This window comes from Amphiura filiformis, chromosome 6, assembly GCF_039555335.1.
Source record: "Amphiura filiformis chromosome 6, Afil_fr2py, whole genome shotgun sequence".
Classification (NCBI taxonomy): domain Eukaryota; kingdom Metazoa; phylum Echinodermata; class Ophiuroidea; order Amphilepidida; family Amphiuridae; genus Amphiura; species Amphiura filiformis.
Window position 1 is genome coordinate 77,237,732 of NC_092633.1, and position 18,924 is coordinate 77,256,655.

The 18,924-nt window shown below is 36.6% G+C and overlaps 1 protein-coding gene across 1 annotated transcript in view; it reads left to right on the forward strand.

The window, feature by feature from the left end:
- The first annotated feature begins 235 nt into the window (after positions 1–235).
- The window catches only part of LOC140154778 (uncharacterized), a 134,803-nt gene continuing 116,114 nt past the window's right edge, over positions 236–18,924 (forward strand). The window contains 7 exon segments of the mRNA XM_072177345.1: positions 236–448; positions 6,817–6,922; positions 7,353–7,386; positions 7,710–7,845; positions 11,467–11,634; positions 11,937–12,022; positions 17,996–18,179. Coding sequence (XP_072033446.1) covers positions 236–448; positions 6,817–6,922; positions 7,353–7,386; positions 7,710–7,845; positions 11,467–11,634; positions 11,937–12,022; positions 17,996–18,179 — 927 coding nt within the window.

An 18,924-nucleotide genomic window follows, 5' to 3' on the forward strand; every position in this document is an offset into this window, starting at 1 on the left:
TGACACCAGTATTTGGTGTTGAACAACGTCATTACAACGCCATTAATAAAACCTCAAAAACAATTGCATATTTTAACGGATTGATTATTATGATTACTTTCGTATCACAATGAGAAAGTGTTCAAATGAACCTCCTTTATTCATTTGTATTATATATAGATTATTCATTCATGTCTCTTCATTTATGACAGATATATTCTATGACTTGCTGTTGACGCGTGACGTCTAGGAGACAATGGGGGTGTTAGTATGTGGGTACCAAAGCATGGGCCCACATCATCATGATCATCACCTGGCCTATTTGGCATTTTTATCACTATTGGTTTTACCCCTTCTACAAACTGGTTCTGCCGAGTTCATCAGATTCCAGCCAAATAACGAATACATCTACGAATTCCACTCACAAACGGAGCTCAAGTTAGTTCGTAACATGACAGCCATGGCAAAGGTAAGACAGTTAGTCCTGTCCCATTTCGTCCTTTTGTCATTTGGTCCTAGCCGATTTTGGCCTTTCCTTCCCAGTAAACACAAAAACGTTTAATTGATTATATTTGGGTAAAAACGTTGTAAGAATATTAAATGTCGGGTTTGATAAAGGTATGAAAACACACTACAAAAAATGCAGGTTTAAAAGTTGCAACTAAACCCATTGCAAATGTTGCTTTTGTTTGAGTGCCTGTTCATCGCTGGGCACTTGAATATCTTTTTGTGCAATCTTTTTCATTCAAGGAGTCACCATGGCTTCACATTTGAGCTATCCAGACAAAGCTTGCATAATAAAACTATTTGGCTTATTGTCTCGTAATAAAGGAGTGTAATTACTTTTTGAGATGTGTTTACTAGAAATGCCCTTTAAAAGCATTAAATTAGTATCACCTGGCGCACAGTGTCATTGCCCCGATATCTTCATGGCATAAATCGCCATGGTAGGTTGAATTCACAGCCACGTACGGCCATTTTGTTCCGACCTGTTTAATAGTTTTAGACGCATAATGGGCCGAGGGACATCCGACTAAGGCTATTGACAATTAGGTGACTGACCTCTGTACGGTCAGTGAGCATGGTATACGCCATGAGGTCATCTGCTTTTAGACTCTCTCCACGAGTGGCCTACGCTGCGCTATATAGTTCGGCACATATAAAATCAGAATTTGTGTCAGTTTTTGAGCTCAATACGGACGGTTCTTTCTCAATACGCAAGCTAACGACTATAATATCCTTTCAACACATACATTCAAGTGCAAGCATAAAAATATGGCTTCTTTAGAAAAAAAATTACGGGAGATATTCATCATTTTCTACCCCGGTATCCAAAGAGTTATCGTCTGAATATCAACTCGTGCATAGCACATTCACGTGTATCGATCCCGGATATTCATTTTAGTGTCTCTGCTGTAGAATGTAATTAATAACCAGGCGATGTCGGTGTGTGGCGGCCCCCATGCACTGGAAAACCTGAATTTGTTATTTAAAAATTAAAATAAAATAAAAGACAATTAGATATGTTGTGGCCTTATAAGACCACGAATTCTAGCCGTGACCTTGAAATGATCCCTGATGACCTTGAAATGACAAAAATTGTCTTTTTGTGAAAAATGTAGGCACTAAGTTTAATAACAATCTATCTAATACAAACATTTGACCTTTGGATGGTCTCTGATGACCTTGAAATGGCCTCCATTATATTTTGAAATCATATCAAGATCACATATCTTAATTTTCACTCAGATTGGACAAACTAGAATTTTATCCCTTTTGACCCGCGCCGCAGACCCCTCGTCCATGTTTAAGCCAAATCTGATTACAATATAAAATGCACACAATGAGTCCTTTTGGCATTATTCTGATGATCACAGCAATGATATGCAGCAAAAATGGTGAATTTTAAAGTGATTTTTAGTTACCAACACTGTTTGACCCCTGTATGGCAGTGAACTTAAAATCTGTGAGGACTGCCATTGACACCAGCTAATGTCAATGTATATATGTGTCAGTCGCATCTCTGTACCATGTAATCTGCAGGAAAAGAAGCATTTTGAAGATATTTGGTTATGTTCCGGAAATACACCCTTAATGACCTTTGACCCCAAATCTGTGAGGACCCCTTAGGACCCGTTTATAGCCAAGGTCAATGTCCAAATCTCATTACTGTACCATGTAATCTGTAGATGAAGAAGCATTTTTGGTCATCATCGGTCAAATAATGAAGGAGCTACAGCAATTTATATCATATGTTGCCAGGTAGAAGAAGAAGAACTGCTGAGATACAGCAGTCTAGCCGAAGCTCGTCTAGACTAAAAACATATCCACCTGTTACAAATGGGTAGAGAAATTCTTCTCAAATATTAACATTAGAAACTTATGCTATAGGACATATTACACAGTTTCTCACTTCAGTGGTGTAGAGAAAATAACTAAATAGCCATTTATGTCAAAGAACGAAAAAGGAGAGAAGATGAGCAAAAAAGTCACTTGGTACCTCTGTGATTTGACCGGGATTTGACGCGCAAGGTTCCCGACCTCATGCCACGGGGGTTTCGCTGGCACTGCCAGCGATTCCGTGTATATATAATGAGTGATTGCGTCATTTTGTTCTCAATTTAAGAATGACCAATGGAATGGCACCAAGATTTTCAAACGCCGTTTACTCAGAACAGCAATTTTGTGTCATGGTATCACGTGCAATGCATGCATGCGCAGTGGTTTTACTTGAACAATTTGAAAGATTTTGAGGTTAGGGTTATAACATAGGCCTGATATAAATGGAAAATACACTACCCATGGCAAGCGGAAGGCAGTGAAATAACGAAAAAGGAGAGAACATGAACAAAGAAACCACTTGGTAGTTGATACCCCCGGGAATTGATCCTAGGACCCCTCGCGTGCCACGCACAAAATCACCGACCTCTGGCCTAGGGGGTTTCGCTGGCCAGCGATTCCGTGCGTATATATGACTTCGGGTGATTGCGTCATGGCATCATGTACGATGCACGGTAGAGTACCGAATACGCAAAATTGCTGTTCTGAGTAAACGGCGTTTGAAAATCTTGGTACCATTCCATTGGTCATTCTTAAATTGAGAACATTCGTGAGCACTCATTTGAAATGTATATTATAGATGTGAATGTGCACGAATTATAGTATCATGCATGGAACGAAACAGGTTTTTTTATCAGTATCACTTCGTTATGTAAGTTTGATCCCAATTTGCATAAATTTAAATATGTTTATTAACCACTCGCGTTACTGTTTTTTTGTAATACGTTCAAAAATCATTAAAACCAAAAAGGAAAGAAAAGAAAAGGAAAAAGCTAAAAGTAATATACAGTAAGCCAAAAATTAAGGTACCAGTTATGTTTACCTCTGTATATCTAAACAAAGACAGATATGTCATAATTGGAACCAGCAGCCAATACCTGCATCTTTTAGCTCGAATTTAAGTCCTCATTCGTTACAACTGTTCAAGAAATAAAGACACAACGATCCAAAACCCCAAGGAAGGTGCCAATTTAAAAGTTGCAGTTTCTTCCATTGCATGCGCTATTGATTTGTACATAAGCGTTCGCGAACAAGGGAACTAGCACCGTGCTTCCATTGATTAGCACGTTAAAACTAGCGTCATGCTTTCATTGATTAGAACACAAAAGTGCAACTTTTGATTTCGTATCTTCAGTAGGTTTTAGATCACCGTTTCTTTAATTCTCAACCAATTTCAACAAAATAATAAGGTCTTGAACCAGAGCTAAAGAGGTCAGGTATTAGCTGCTTGTTTTATTTTTGACATATTTGTCTTTATTTAGGATGGTTGAATACAACTGGTACCTTAATTTCTTGGCTTACTGTACAATAAGCAGTTTAACCAGGAATGTCTCTTTTAAAATGTGTAAATCAAACATTTTTTTTCTGTTTTAGTTTTTAAATAAATGTTAAAAGGATGCCAATGGTGTTGCTTGCGTGTGTTTTTCTTCTTATATTATTCAAATTAAGAAACGAATATCCATTCCGCGTAGCTGTTTTTTGTATTAAAAAAATAAAAATGAAAAACAGCATTGCCACTTCTTAAACCTGTTACTGGAAACAAACTTTTTTTGTTGCCTTATACGGACTAGACAGTAGCCCGCTATAGTTTTCTATAGTTTTCTTAGCTCAGCCCCTAATATAGGAAACATTGTGTCAGTTGAAGATAGAAAATCAACACTTAAAGCCATATTATAACATAAGAACGCCCTCAAAAAATTGTAAATTCTGGTTTTTACAAGATTGTAATGTACTTTAGTAAACAAATATACTCTGCAAAAATCAAGACTTTAGGTGCTGTAGTTTTGTCGAAATCCGAGATTTTGAATAAAACACCGGAACCGGCGTTTTATTATTACGATGGAAATATTATTCGAACACGTATGCGATGTTCATAACACATAACACAATACGTACACGGCGTGCGGGACTCGTACACACATACACATCAGAGGATCGTAACGTATTACAACCGCGGGAGTAACATGCATTGGCGCTAGTAGTAAATTCCAGTTTTCTTTGCTTTTACCTCACTCATTCGGCTCAAAATTAAAAGGGGACATTTTTGACAGTAAAAGCTAACATTTTATGGAAAATGAATATTAATCTATTTTTACAGAAATGTTATAATATGGCCTTAAGCGTTAATAATTCTGGACACACAATGGTTTTGTAATGCACCAATTTCCTACACATCCTCGTTATAGCTACCAAACCATTCAGCATACACTTGTTTGTGGCACAGCAACTCATTATCAATTACCACACCCAAACATTTTGCCGTATTAACCTTTTCAACCTTTTACCATAACTGAAAATGAATCATCATGAATATTGCGTAATTCCGGGGCGTAATTTTGATGTGCTCGTCTCTCAAAAGTTAATCTAGATATACTTTTCATTAAATCTTATTATTTATACTTTAAGCAAATCGAGTTGAAACTATCACGTTTTCGTCACATATATACTTTCTTGTATATTTACGTGTACTGTATTTCAATGGGAGGTTTATTTAGTGGTTAACTTAGGGGAGGGGAGTTGGGTGATGCGTTCCCCCATGAAGATATGCCACGGATGCCGCCAGATGCTGATCGATACCAGTACAAACAATCCCACAAAAGGAAATGAAATGGAAGTTAACAGAAACAAACGTTGACTTTGTGTCGACAGCTACGGATATCATACTTGAATCATTTAATAGAAACGCCTTGATACGCAAATAAAATATAAATGTTCATAGGTAATGACCGTAAAAGGAAACGAAACGGGATTAACCATAATCAGAAGTTGACTTTGTACAAAAATTGACTTTCCATCAGATACCTCAACGGATCCGAATGTGAAACCATCTTTTAATCTTCCTATATCAATAGGCGTATATAGCCACTCCCGTAAAACATGTTAAAACAAACGAGATTATTAGTAGAAATAAAGGTTACTTTAATAATCTATAAGAAAGTAAGTGGTCATGGTTTTCCCCATGTGTTAATGATTAATTGATTAAATGATATGTACCCGGATACTTGAGTACATCACGTATAATAACATTTTGTGCCATTAAGGGTAGACGAGGTATTGTTGGTCGAAGTAACCAAAATATCGATTTTCATTATCTAAATCAATATATTATTGAAAAATAATACTTTGATGTTTTGCAAAAGTTCATTTATTGTTGTTAATGAGTTACAACATAACTCAAGAACAACATCACCTACCAAACTATATCTGTGATATTTGAATTCTTCTACACACTCGCTATGAAATGATCAATGCAATTGTTGCCAAATCTCACTACCATTCGCAAGATGCTGTGAACTACCAAATCGCAACAGTTGAAATGACTATTTCAACCTAACTAACAAGTAAAATGTCAGTAGCTCTTGCAATAATTTCACAGGAGGGAAATGATAACCATAAGCCTTTTTTAAATATGGCGGGCACAAAAGGAGAGTGCGTACTTTGAAGTGAGTTATCTTTTGTATGCTTCTCAGCTGACAAAGTACGTCCTCTCCTTTTGTGCCCGCCATATTTCAAAAAAGGCTCATTGATTTTACTGTAGAAACCAATAGTGGGCCTCATCAACCTCCCCCCTTTTTATGGTCATCTTTGACGTCCGGTCCTACCCCGGGTAAGGTCCTAGGGTAAAAAAAAATGAGCGCAAAGGATGGATCTACGATAAGCTTAGGTCGCTTGATAAAAAAATGCGCAGTAAAAGTAGTAATTTTCAAATATAGTAGATCCATTTTCTATCTATTGATCACACGGAATCCTTAGTGGAGCTTTTTTCAACATTCTTATTATCACAATCCAATTTTCGAAATCCAATGGTGACTAGTCGGCGATGTCGACCCTGGAGATCAAAAATTGGACTGGTAAGAGCAACCGCTGGTGGCGTATCGTATTGTGAATTGCCAGAATTTCTAATTTTTTCATTTATCTAAATGTCATTTAAATATTAAATTTGGGAAACTAAGTAACATTTAACAAATTTAACAGATACACATTAGACAGCGAAAAATATCATTGAAAAAATATATAAGTACTTTATGTTACGTGTAAATATCGTAACATCGTAACATCGTAGTCGTCTTTATCAGTCGTTTATTTATTGCTAAACTTGCTGGTCACATCTACAGCGGCCAGCGTGACTCTAATATTACTGATTTGTTATCTTTGAATAATAGATGGTTTTCTCTATCATGTCTATGATAATTACGATAACAAAATCTGTAATTATATATTTTCACATTGAAGTTTCATCAATTCCTATTTTCTTTTTGCATGTTGTAATTGTATTAGGTTGGTGTAATAGTTGTTGAAGATAAAGATCCAAATGATATGGTGGGACATCAAGAGTTGTATCTGAATATCCATTATGTAACTGTGTCAACCAGTGACCAAACAGGTATAAAATTAATTTGATTGTTTGTTTTGTTGTTGTTGTTGATGTGTTTTTTTTTTGGGTTTTTTCTGTGGTGATTTTTTCCCGAATTTTTACTTTTTGCATGATTGAAATGCCCATGTAAAAAGTATAGGTATTTATATTAAATCCGGAGAGCTCCGTGAATATTCTGAGTTCACCGATCGAGTGCTGGCTAACACGTCTCGTGCATGTGTTATCATTGAATTCTCTGTGCATTGTGCACGTGTTATATCTGCGTCCCAGTTGCGTGAAGCTCCGCTCAATAATAATACATGTACGATCGGCGAGCTAATACACGCATTGTAGGCGTTGGAATGAAATAGCAATTTTTTTCGTTAGCTCGAAAAGACGACAATATGATCTGTGAAAATAACATTTAAATAGGAATGTATTCTTTATATTTTCTTCTCAGTTCAACTTAAGGACCACAAAGACTTTGATGATTGGTTAGTGTGACCGATGCTTTGTCTTGTTTTTTATATGAATGTAGTTTATCATTATACTGGGTGTGGGATGTGTGTGTGTGGGGGGGGGGGGGTGTAGGGGTGGATGTGCATGCGTATACATGTAAGGTAATTTGATGGAAACGGGGTACACTTAATGAGAAATGGTGACATACATCTAGGTTAAACATATACAATGGGCTGTAAATAACACCAAATACATTGAAACATACGTCCCCATTGGTGACATAACGAACAACAATAACAAAAGAATATTGTGTTTGTGTGTTTTGTTAGCGCTGCTGTTACTCTTTTGTATGTTCAAGGTTCTCATTCAAAATGGCGGGCTGTGGCCAGGTGATGAACGTATACCATATGCCAGAAGAAGATCCAGAGGTCATCATGGTGAAAAAGGGTATCGTTAGCGTGCTTTCCGCAAATTTCAAAAAATCGGAAGAAAAGGTATTGCTGTGACTTTTTTTGTTTTAAATTTGTAAAAAGTGTTTCTCAATCGAATAATGATAGCATTAAGGATACATGCTCTTTTTGGTTGAAATAATCCCTCCAAAACATTTGAGTAATCTTTTCCCACACCTAAATATCATAGTCAGGAAATTAATGATGCATCTGGTAGCTTAGATCATAACTTTCATTATACTTTCATTATAATATAATTCTTGATTTGCTTTAACAAGTCTTGAATTATCGAGGTTTTGATCAAAAAACGTCACTCGGTGTATTTTGAAACTCGAGGCCATAACTCTTCTCAAATTAGCCCCAAATCATAATTTATTATAATAATTGGACGTTGTTTGCGGAGCCTAAGTTTGATTTTATTTTATTTCGCAATATTTCTAGGGTGAGAATTTTGACCTGTCAATCCCTTTTCGGATGTCGAATTTGAATTCATTAATATGTGATATTTTGAACAAATAATGAGTACGCTTACCTTTCTGCAACACTTCCCGGTACCATTGCGCATCTGCTGAGAGCCAACATTTTGGCTGAAAACAGTCCCTTCCTATAATTTTTGAACAAAATATGTCTCAAAATTACATGCATTACGCGTATATAATGGCACAGCGAAGAAACGAAGAGAGCTATTTACGGTGGGGTATCTATTGTAAGCTATTATAATATAGTATACCAGACATGTCAAGCAGATGCATACAAGGGCGGTTTATTCAAATGCTATGTTCTGGATCATTGAGTATCGATCGCGCAAGTAGGCCTATACACGTATGTGTGCTTTATCGCTCCCCGGGGTTTGACATATTTTACAATGATGTCGTGAATGACCCAGCGTTTTTATTTTATTAGTTGTCGTTTATTACGAGTCCTACCAGTCGTACCAGTTCAATTCATTAATTTGTATTAAATGAAAAACAAACAGACAAGTAGAGTCCTATGTCTTACTATGACTGTATTCCTACCAAAATCTGCTTTTCAATCCCGGTTTTCAATGCACTAGAAACGTGTTGATATGTATATCTTTGAAAATCGCCAGACATTAACCACAGGCACCGTGACGCAGAGGCATCGGCGCCTGTCACTCTTTAGCATTCATTGTGCCTTGGCTGTGGTTCGAACCCTGGTGTGAATTTTAGTAATTTTTATTCTATTTACTAATGCGCTGTGCCCCTTTTCAAACACGCCCCTGAATGAAATTGATGGCCAAGTACCCTTAATAGTTAGCCAAAATAAAATCCATGACGCATTTAAAAAAAAAAAATTTAGATTTAATTGACCTTCATGTTCTATTGTATGTTCCTATCGATCCGGCTATACCCAAACTTTTTCCAGTAAATTTGTATTGTACAATTCTTAAACACTTGAGAACGTTTCTGCAATCTTATTGGTTCTTACCTATGTGATATGACACGATATGACACGGGTCAGCGCGTGTGCGTCGACGCGATACGCGTACTCGCTATTTGAAACAATCGGAGGCGCACTGCAACAACGGGACTGATCGATTTTAAGCCCTAGGTAATTCCTTGTAAAATGCAGAATTTAATTTGATTAAAATGTGTAATGCTTATGATATTTTTATTTGAATTGAAGTGTTTAAGAATGAGAATAAAGGTATTGTTTTAGCCGCTGTCGTTGTTTTACTTAAAATAATGATGTCGCCCGTGTTATATGAGACGATAAAAAACCTTAGTTTTCTTGGCAGATTTTGGAAAACAAATAAAATTTTATACCCATTGTCTCATTTCAAATATTGAGTTTTAGTTTTGGTTTTGGTTTTGCTCACGTGGTTTCGTATTGTCCTGCCTAACCACTTGAATCACAAGATATCGAACTCATTGTTTCTACCTTTTGTTTAAAACTAAACATTTGTGACAGGTAGTTTGGGTTTTGGTTTCAGTTTCTTATAAGTGGTGTGACGAATACAATTACACGATTTTCGAGTTACCTGATCTAAGTATACAAAAGAAATGTTTAAATTTCGCAGTGCAATATTCACGAGCAGAGAAGTCGAACAAAGCAGTCTACATTTGAAAGCATTGATTTAGTTTGAAAGCATTGACTTGAGACTACGAAATAGCCTAAGCTGATTTCACTGTGAAAATATATAGACCATCGAAATATTTCCACAGACATTACAATATACACTTGACAGATTATGACTTCAGTGATATAAACACTATTATACACAACTCTATAATTTATGTGCATGTCGCATGACGGAAGATCAATATGATAGAAAGCTGGTTTAAACTGACTTTTATTCAATTTATTTATTTGGGAAGAGAGAGAGAGAGAAAGGAGATCGACAGGGAAAGAGGGTGTGTGTGTGTGTGTGTGTGTGAGGGGGGAGGGGGTAAGGGTAAGGGAGAAAGATAAACAGAGGGGAGAGAGCATTGGAAGTGGGAAGGGAAGGAGGGGAGAGGGGAGCTCAAGAGTGGAGTGGAATAATAGGGAAGAGTCGATATCGAGTGTGGGGAGGGGGGAGGGAGGAGGTTATATATAGGTGGCGGAGGGAACATAGGTAAGAGGTATGGGTTGTGCTCTACATCATCATGCATCGTTTATATTTCAGACAAATAAACAAAACACCACCCCCCCCCCCACCCCTCAATATATCCACATGATTTCTACATGTAGGCCTAGGCCTCGTATATATCCATCCTTTATGTCTCAACGATGTCTATGCATAACTTATCAAACGAATCTCGGAACTCGGGTGTAATTTTATGGTGTCATGGAAGTGTGCCACCTACGGCAGAGAGCATCAAAGGTCGCCCGCGTTGATAGATATCGATAATGAAAATGTTAGCACAATAGGCTATTATATACGTATGGTTATAGGCCATTATACTTTTGATTATATACCCTCTTGTGTCCTCCCAGCACAATAGTGTTATGATGGCATACCAGTTCATCTCCACATTTTAATCCCTTGATTTTTGGTTTCTGAACAATAGAGAAACCAAAACTATATATTTGAAATGAGGGGCTGACTCCGTTCATCATTTGTTTATAATCAATAACCCCAAAAGCCGGAAGCGTAAGTCGAGTGCCCCACTCTCAGACGTCTAGTTAATAGGTGATTGAGAGTCAACCTCGACAGCCTCAAATTAGATGGTAGATTACTTGTGTGTTCTCTAAAATTGATCGCAAAGGACGGACTAAAATAATTTGAGCGCGTATTTGAGTGTTTCAGCTCACCGAAACAAACTATACTATTAAAGGAGGCCGGGGACTAGGGTTAACAATTTATTCGGTAACAATAAAATAAACAGAACTCAAAATTCCGAAATTTTGAAATCACTAAGAAAACAAAAATTAATGCTGATAACAAATATTTTAAGTAAGAAATGTTATTTCAAATTCGTTTTAAAAGACGAAACGCACCTTGAACATAACAGTTATCGTTTTGTTCTGACCTTATTAGCAATCATCATCATCATCATCAGCCCATATCATCACACTGCTGGGTAAAGCCTCTCTCAAATTCTGCCAATTTCTCCTGTCTCCTGCAATTCCTGTCCAGGCTGTTGTTCCCAGGTAGCTGACCAGCTCATCTCTCCATTAGCAATATTATATATTAATGATATTAACATATGGTCTTTGTAGTCTGATATTTGGCAGTGGTCAAATGAATGGAGTTACGTAACCAATGAAACTGGACAGGAAGGTGATCACGTGTCATATTACGAAGCACATGAACAAGCAGATGGTATAAAGTTTAGAAAACGACGGGCAACAAGTGTACTACAATATGCAGATGATGCACATGAAAAGGTAAATTGTATTAAACATGATAAACGACACAATATAAGTGCGACCAAGTAGTCGGATATTATTCATATCGTAAAATAACGGCTCACATGATTGACCGAGAGCGATTTGTGACTGTTTTTATGTGTAATGTGTAGTGATCGTAACCTAGAGCAAAAAAATAGGGAAATTAATTTTGAAATATATTTTATCTTGTCCATTCAATGATTAAACAACTGCTAGTCATTTTCTAGATAGCTATACTTCCGCAGATACTTATAGTGATTTTCATTATATTCTACTTGTGTTCTTATTTGTTTTTACAGGAAGTGTTTTACCACAAAACATTAAAAGTACCAACAAGCATCAAGATAAAAGAGCATGTCCATGCGTTTGGAAGTGTACCCCAAGGGTAGGTTTAATATCTGCTAATACATTTTACAAAGCCTTTCAGTCAAATTGATGTTTTCGCTTTTTTGCAATGTTTCTGTCACTGTTACATACCTTTATAGTACTCTTGAAAAAAAAAACAGGTGAAGCCTAATTTCCTTTACCTTTTTTAGAGCTCTGTCACCCACCTTTGCTTTGTATTGTTTGTGGGACCTAAGAGCACATCAGACACACCAAATTGCATTCTGAATACGAGCAATGTCCTTCTGATATCAAATAATTGTGATATTTTGAAATTCACGAATTCGCGATATGATAAAAAATTTATGGCAAATATTAAAAATTGACATTTTTGAAAATTAACAGTCCTCGAAGTAACCAAGTAGACATTATATAATGAGGTGTACTTAAAGTGGACGTAGCTTTGATGCAAAGCCGGCCATCCTAAGACCTAAAAATTTTTAGAAAGACATTCCTCGTATCCAGAATGCAATCTGGTGTGTCTGATGTGCTCTCAGGTCCCACACAAAATACTGTGCCAAGGGTGGTGACCGAGCCCTTTAAATGATTATTGATTTTGTTTTTACAATATTGAAAGTAATAATGATTGTTTATTTGATTGATTGATTTTCCAGTTTCGATCCTTACAAAGGATTAGGCCTGAAACACTCAACAGCGGATGATTTCGGTATGTTTATCTTTTCTTTTCTTTTTTTCTTAGCCATTTGCAAATTTTTCTGTACTTATATCTTTTTTTACTTATATCAGGCGCTACAGGTTCAACACCACTAATTATCTATTACACGGGTTTCAATGGGAAAATGGCTAATTTCGGGTTGAATTTTTTCATAATTCAGAACTCTTACAGTTAAATGCCACTAATATCAGGTGAAACTATATTATTCAGATGCCAAATGATCTAAAACTCAACATAGATTGACCTGAGACTTTTCTTGTTTTAACGCACTAAACCGTAAACACCTTGATATGGCAGTGCGCCCTCGAAGCTGAAAGCTACAATATGGTAGGGCGAATATTTATTAAAAACCAATTTCCGTGCGTATGCATTTTGGTAATATTACAACAAAAATGTCATATAATGAGAGAAAATATACCATTTTCAAGCATCAAACCCTAAAATGTACTTTTTTTGGCTATATAACTTGGTCAATTTCAGTGATTTTAAAGCAGTCGTTTCAGATGCCATTCAAATAAATAGTTACCCGTCGTATTTCCATGCATCGCCCAGGCCTATTAGTGGTGTATAACCTACATGTACTGTTGTCCTCGAAAATCTTTAGTTCAACCGAACTCAGCTGGAATAGTGTTTGCCGTCGGCTTCTTCTTTATTGTAGTTTTCTGTCAATCTGTCGAAATTTGCTCTGGCTACCTTATTATTTGACCAAATATGATATAAATTTGGATCGATTGAGCCCCTGTTTATTGGTTAAGATATGAGCTGATATTTGTAATTACTTGCAGACGTTTCGGAAGCTGACAGCTTCCTTTATCGATGCAGTAACGATCTGTGTACAGCTGATGATTTTTGCTGTTTAGCAACCGAGTTGCCAGTTGATTTTGTTTCAGTTATCAGATCGTCAAAGACGTGACTCAAGGTGTATTGCCCCTCGTCTCTGTTCATGGTTCCCCCGCTTTCTAATGGTGATCGCCTCCTTGATCCATCTCTTGTATCTATCACTCTCTTTGCCAACGATTCTAGCTTCCTCCCAATTGATGACGTGATTGTTGTCTACTACATGATCTGTAATGGCCGATTTGTGACCAACCGATTGGGATGCCTTTCTAGTAGCTCTAGTTTTATGTTGTCACCAATTTTCTCAGCCTCAGTTTTGTGCTCCTCCAGACGTTTACCGAACTTTCTTCCTGTATAACAAATCACGGTTTTTACATGGTATTGAATAAATGACGTCCTTAGAATGGTGGGGATCTCGCTTGTCCTTGGGCCAAAAGATTTCGTAACGTACAATTAGGTTTCTTGGCGGTAGAGGGTTATTCGACTTAAAAACGCTCACGCTCGAGATGCCCTTTGAAACTCTCCACATAAAGTATCACAACTAAGCCTTGATGAATATACAGTCCTGATGAATACCTTCAAGAAGGTAGAAATGTTAGAATATTTGGTGGGCGAGACATATAGTGGAACTTAATATTTAAAAACTCATAGCGAGACCAACAAATATTGGGCATAAAATGTCCGATTTTATTATTATTATGTTTTAGATCCAATATTTTCACACACTTAATGAATATTAATATGCTTTAATGAATCTATCTGTCATTATGTGTGAAAATATGGCTCCAAACATAATATTGATGCTTTACGCCAGTGATCGTGGTCTTTTTAGACCGCAGCATAAAAATGTCAACACCTAAGTAATTATATGAAGATGTCTCTTGTAGTGTTGCATTACCCACTGAGGTATTTTCAGGGTGTAGCATTTTTTGTAAAATTTATAATATTCGGTCAAATCCAGGCAAAGAGCTACTAAATTAAAGGCATGCCAACCGAAATTGATGGGACAGGGAAGGTGAATTAGGAGGAAAATCGGAGCATCCGGAGTAAAGCCTGTGACGGCGAGCATGGATCGGCAACCAAACTCACATGTGACAACGCGGGGAATTAAACCCGAGCCGCAGTGGTGAGAAGCGAGTGAGAAGATGGTTACACTAACCCGCCCTCTCATCTGTGTTGAATGCTATCTGCCAGTTATTTAGAGTGTCGTGGTCGGTTTGAAGTTGTGCGTCGATGTCGTGTAACTTATTATTTGCGACGGCGAACCTGGTGAAAAACCATGTTTAGTCATGTGACTTGTTGAGATATTGAGAGGATGGTTATTGATGTAGATCATAAACAGAAGGGGTCCCAATGCATGTGTGCGCAATTAGTTCTAGCACTGTCCTTTTTATTTTTCTATTTTTATTTTGTAGATTTGCTGTTTTTGATTTGTTTGTTTTTTCTTCACATTTTATCGCAATGACGGCAATATATGTGTCCGGACACTACGAATCAGCCGTACAGTCGTCCTGGTCAATTTTGTTTTATTTCGTGTTTAGAAAATAAATATCATAAGCTTTTAAATGGTATATCATTTGACTTCAAATGATATCCAGAAGCGGGGTTATGGTTTGTTGAACTCTGCCCCTTCAACAAAATGGTACCTTTTTTGTTCGGTTCTACATGTGTCTCTTTTTCCACATTGTTGTTAATAAAGTCATAATTGGCGGTCATTTCAAATCATCCCCCAAGTCAACGAGGTTCAGGAATGCCCTCTCATTGTTAATTGTTGGTTATACATACCTAGACAAAATACAATGCAATTGTAACCCACCACTTGAACAGGATTTAGCCAAAGCAAACAAAGACTAGAGCTATTTAATGATTCTATAGAAATAGGTAGAAGATTATTATCCTCTTCAGCAATATGATTATTAATTGGTTTAAATGCTATCAAATGAGAAACATGTCACGCTTAATTGAGGTACCTATGAATACGACCTTTTAAACTGTATCTCAGAGAGCAATTTACCGACTTTACAGCTCATTCATAGGCCTGGTCCACACGAGTGTGTTTTTTCCCGTCGATTACGATCGTGTCATAATCGTATTATAATAATAGTACCGTGTGTCCGCTCAATGTCGTCGGCATACTACAATCGTGTCATCATTCGCGAATGATGAAAATTTCCATCATTGGACCGGTTTCTGGCATGATCGTGTCGTAATTAATGATGAAAATTACTCGTGTGTACGCATTTTGTCGTTGTATCTATGTTTACTCAATGGGCTTCGTAATTACCGTAGCGTGAATTTATTACGACACGATGACGAGATGCTGACCGTGTGGATGGTCTCATCATTCATGTATCATAATCGTGTCATAATCGGGTAATTACGACACGATGACGAAAATATACTAGTGTGGACTGGGCCATAGTGTGCGCTCACATATTTGGCTTTGGGTCACGAGGTTATTTTTAAAAATTAATTTGAATTTGAATTATTGAATGACATCAAAAATATCATTTCTTTTAAAGATATACCTAAAATATCAACAGTTTCTGAAGGAACAATGGCCTTGACAAAGCAAATACCACTCATCAGATTTAAAATCAAGTCACCCCTCCGAGAAAATCTAGTGGAAACTACTTTGCATGTCAAAGAGGTAAATATATAAATAGATAATTAAACAATAATTATACAAACATACAAAGATTGACATGGAGGGAAGGCTAAATGACAAAAAAGTAGCAGTCTGCTCCTTTTCAACAAGACCCATTATGGTAAATACATGAAAGTCAAAATAAAAGACAATAATGTCAAAAATCATACGACATAACAGGACATGGCAGTGCCTGATAAATGAAATAAAATGATAAAAACGTTATTATTTAAAACAGAAAGGCAAGGCTCCAATGTCTGAAGAGGAGATTGACGAAGTGTTAATTGACCTGCAAGGAAACTTGACATGCTTACGGAATTACACTGGGACAGGTATGTGATTGGGAGCTTACTTATACTTTAAAAAAATAGATATGGGTAGTGAACACCATATAAATATTTATGTAAGAATGTTTTTTTTTATTAATTTTCGGTCTATTTTACAAGTTGACCTTATATGACCATTACATGACAGGTTCCCATAGTCCATAGTGCAGATTTGTTTGATATAAAATTGGATGGTTTGAATCCAATGCACGAATATATTGGACGATAAAAATAGACTAATAAATTTTGTATTGGGTGAAAAATATCCAATTTCAATCAAATAATTATTTTACGATTGGTGGTCCGTAGGCCTACAGCTATACTTTTCAAAGTAAAAAACTACCTATTAATAAAGGAAGTGAACACATCTCTCTTGACCGCGCATGCATGGTCTCAACCAATTTTCAATACGGTAAAATTGGCGGCAAAATAATTTTGTTAATCACGGGGATTTGATCTCAAATGTGTGATAAAATTGGGCGCAAAATCTTTTGTTTTTGGTGTTTTAAACTGTGTAGAGAGATATAGGAAGCAAGATTCTATAAACATAGTAATGGTTACAATATGATTTAAACTATTCATATGAGACCACATTTTAACCACAGGTCTTACATAATGGTATTTTACAAGTTGACCTCAAATAACCTTTGACCTCAATGTGTGACCTTGAACACTACCGCAGATATGACCCAAGTCTGATTGAATCGATTGAGCCCATATTTATTGGTAGAGCTATGAGTTTTAAAACAGATCCATAAATATTGGGCGTAAAGCATCAAATTTTATCATTATTATGTTTTGGATCCAATATTTTCACACACTTGGATTCATCAAAACATAATAATGGTTGCAATTGGATATGAACTATTCATATGTGACCAAAGGTTAACGAAAAGTCTTCTATAATTGTTGACGGACACATACACACACAGACGGACACCCCAGACCCACACACTGACGGGCACACAACTCGCGATGCCATAAGGTCTTTTGACTTGAACGACCTAAAAAAACCGGACGCGTGTAAATAAATGAACACCCTTTACGCACAGCTTTTGTGTTCAGTTATTATTTAAACCCTTGTGTGCCCCCAAATAAAAAAATATATTTCGTTTCAATATAGGATCAAATCAGCTGACATACTGTTTTGGAGAAATTACAAAACTACTTTATAGTCTCCCGAACCAAACACTTGAAGAAGTAGCAAGGATGTATATCCAAGATAGGTAAGCCGTAACTATAAAAACATTGAGTAAAAGATTTTTTATGACCACCCATTGCAGCAATAAGGGCCACGTAAATTTGCTTGTTACCAGTATTTCGTATTATTTCTAGGTATTTGAACTTCGCAAGACATCATATAGGAGTAGTGATATTTTGTGGAGCAATTATAAAGTCACCGACTCATATTTCAAAAGCTGTGTGAATTTGTCTTTGAACAAGAACAAATAGACCCCATAATGAATCTTACTTATTTTGGGTTAACAGATCGATAAAGACACCATCAACTATCCTGAACCGTCAGTACATGGTCGATGCACTTGGCTCATTGAAAAGCACCACAGCACAAAATCTGCTGGTAGCTTTGGTGTTAAAGTCATCAAGTACAGATGTGAACCTAATAGATAGTGTGCTTGTACACGCAGTAGGCAAAGGGATGCCACCATCACAGGTTTGTGTGTTTACATGTTAATTTAGAATTATCTGATACTGCATCATCATCGGCTTTAATAAACAATTTTTAAACTGAATGATCAAACGGGTAAAAAAAGAACCACCATGAACCTTTACTACCTTTTTAAACGAAATATACATTATCAACTGATTACACAAAACCCGTATATGGTACCTTACTTGTTCAGTTGCTACTCCGCAATTGCGGAGTATCTTACTAAACTAGTATTTTTGGAAGCTGCTTTGAAATGTAATTCACATTCTTACCCAAACAGATTTACGTTATTGTTATTCAATATGAACAATTTGTAGTGTTATGTCATAAAATAGAAATAAAATCAGTACTTTATCGGTGTATTTTGCGTGCCTTGCGTAATTGGGGACTCAGCTGCAGTGTGGTCTTTGTAAAAATCCTTTGGGGTCCAGGTATTTTACATGTTCAGTCGCGTATCAGGTTCAGTTATTATCAGAGGTGGCAAACACAAAAAATTATCCGGTGGGCATCATTGTGTTCCCGTTACTGTCATAATTGCGCCCGAAACTTTTTAAATTTCACACTATTTTAGCCCAAAACTAGTGCCATTTTTGTTTATCAGGCGAATTTTCTATTTTACACTATTTTTGCCCGAAATCTTTGTGTTCACCGGGTCAATTTTCAATTTTACACTAGGGGGCAGAGGGTTGATGAGCCGCAAATTATGTGTCTCATTTATGGTTTTCAATACGCTGGCTCACAGAGTACT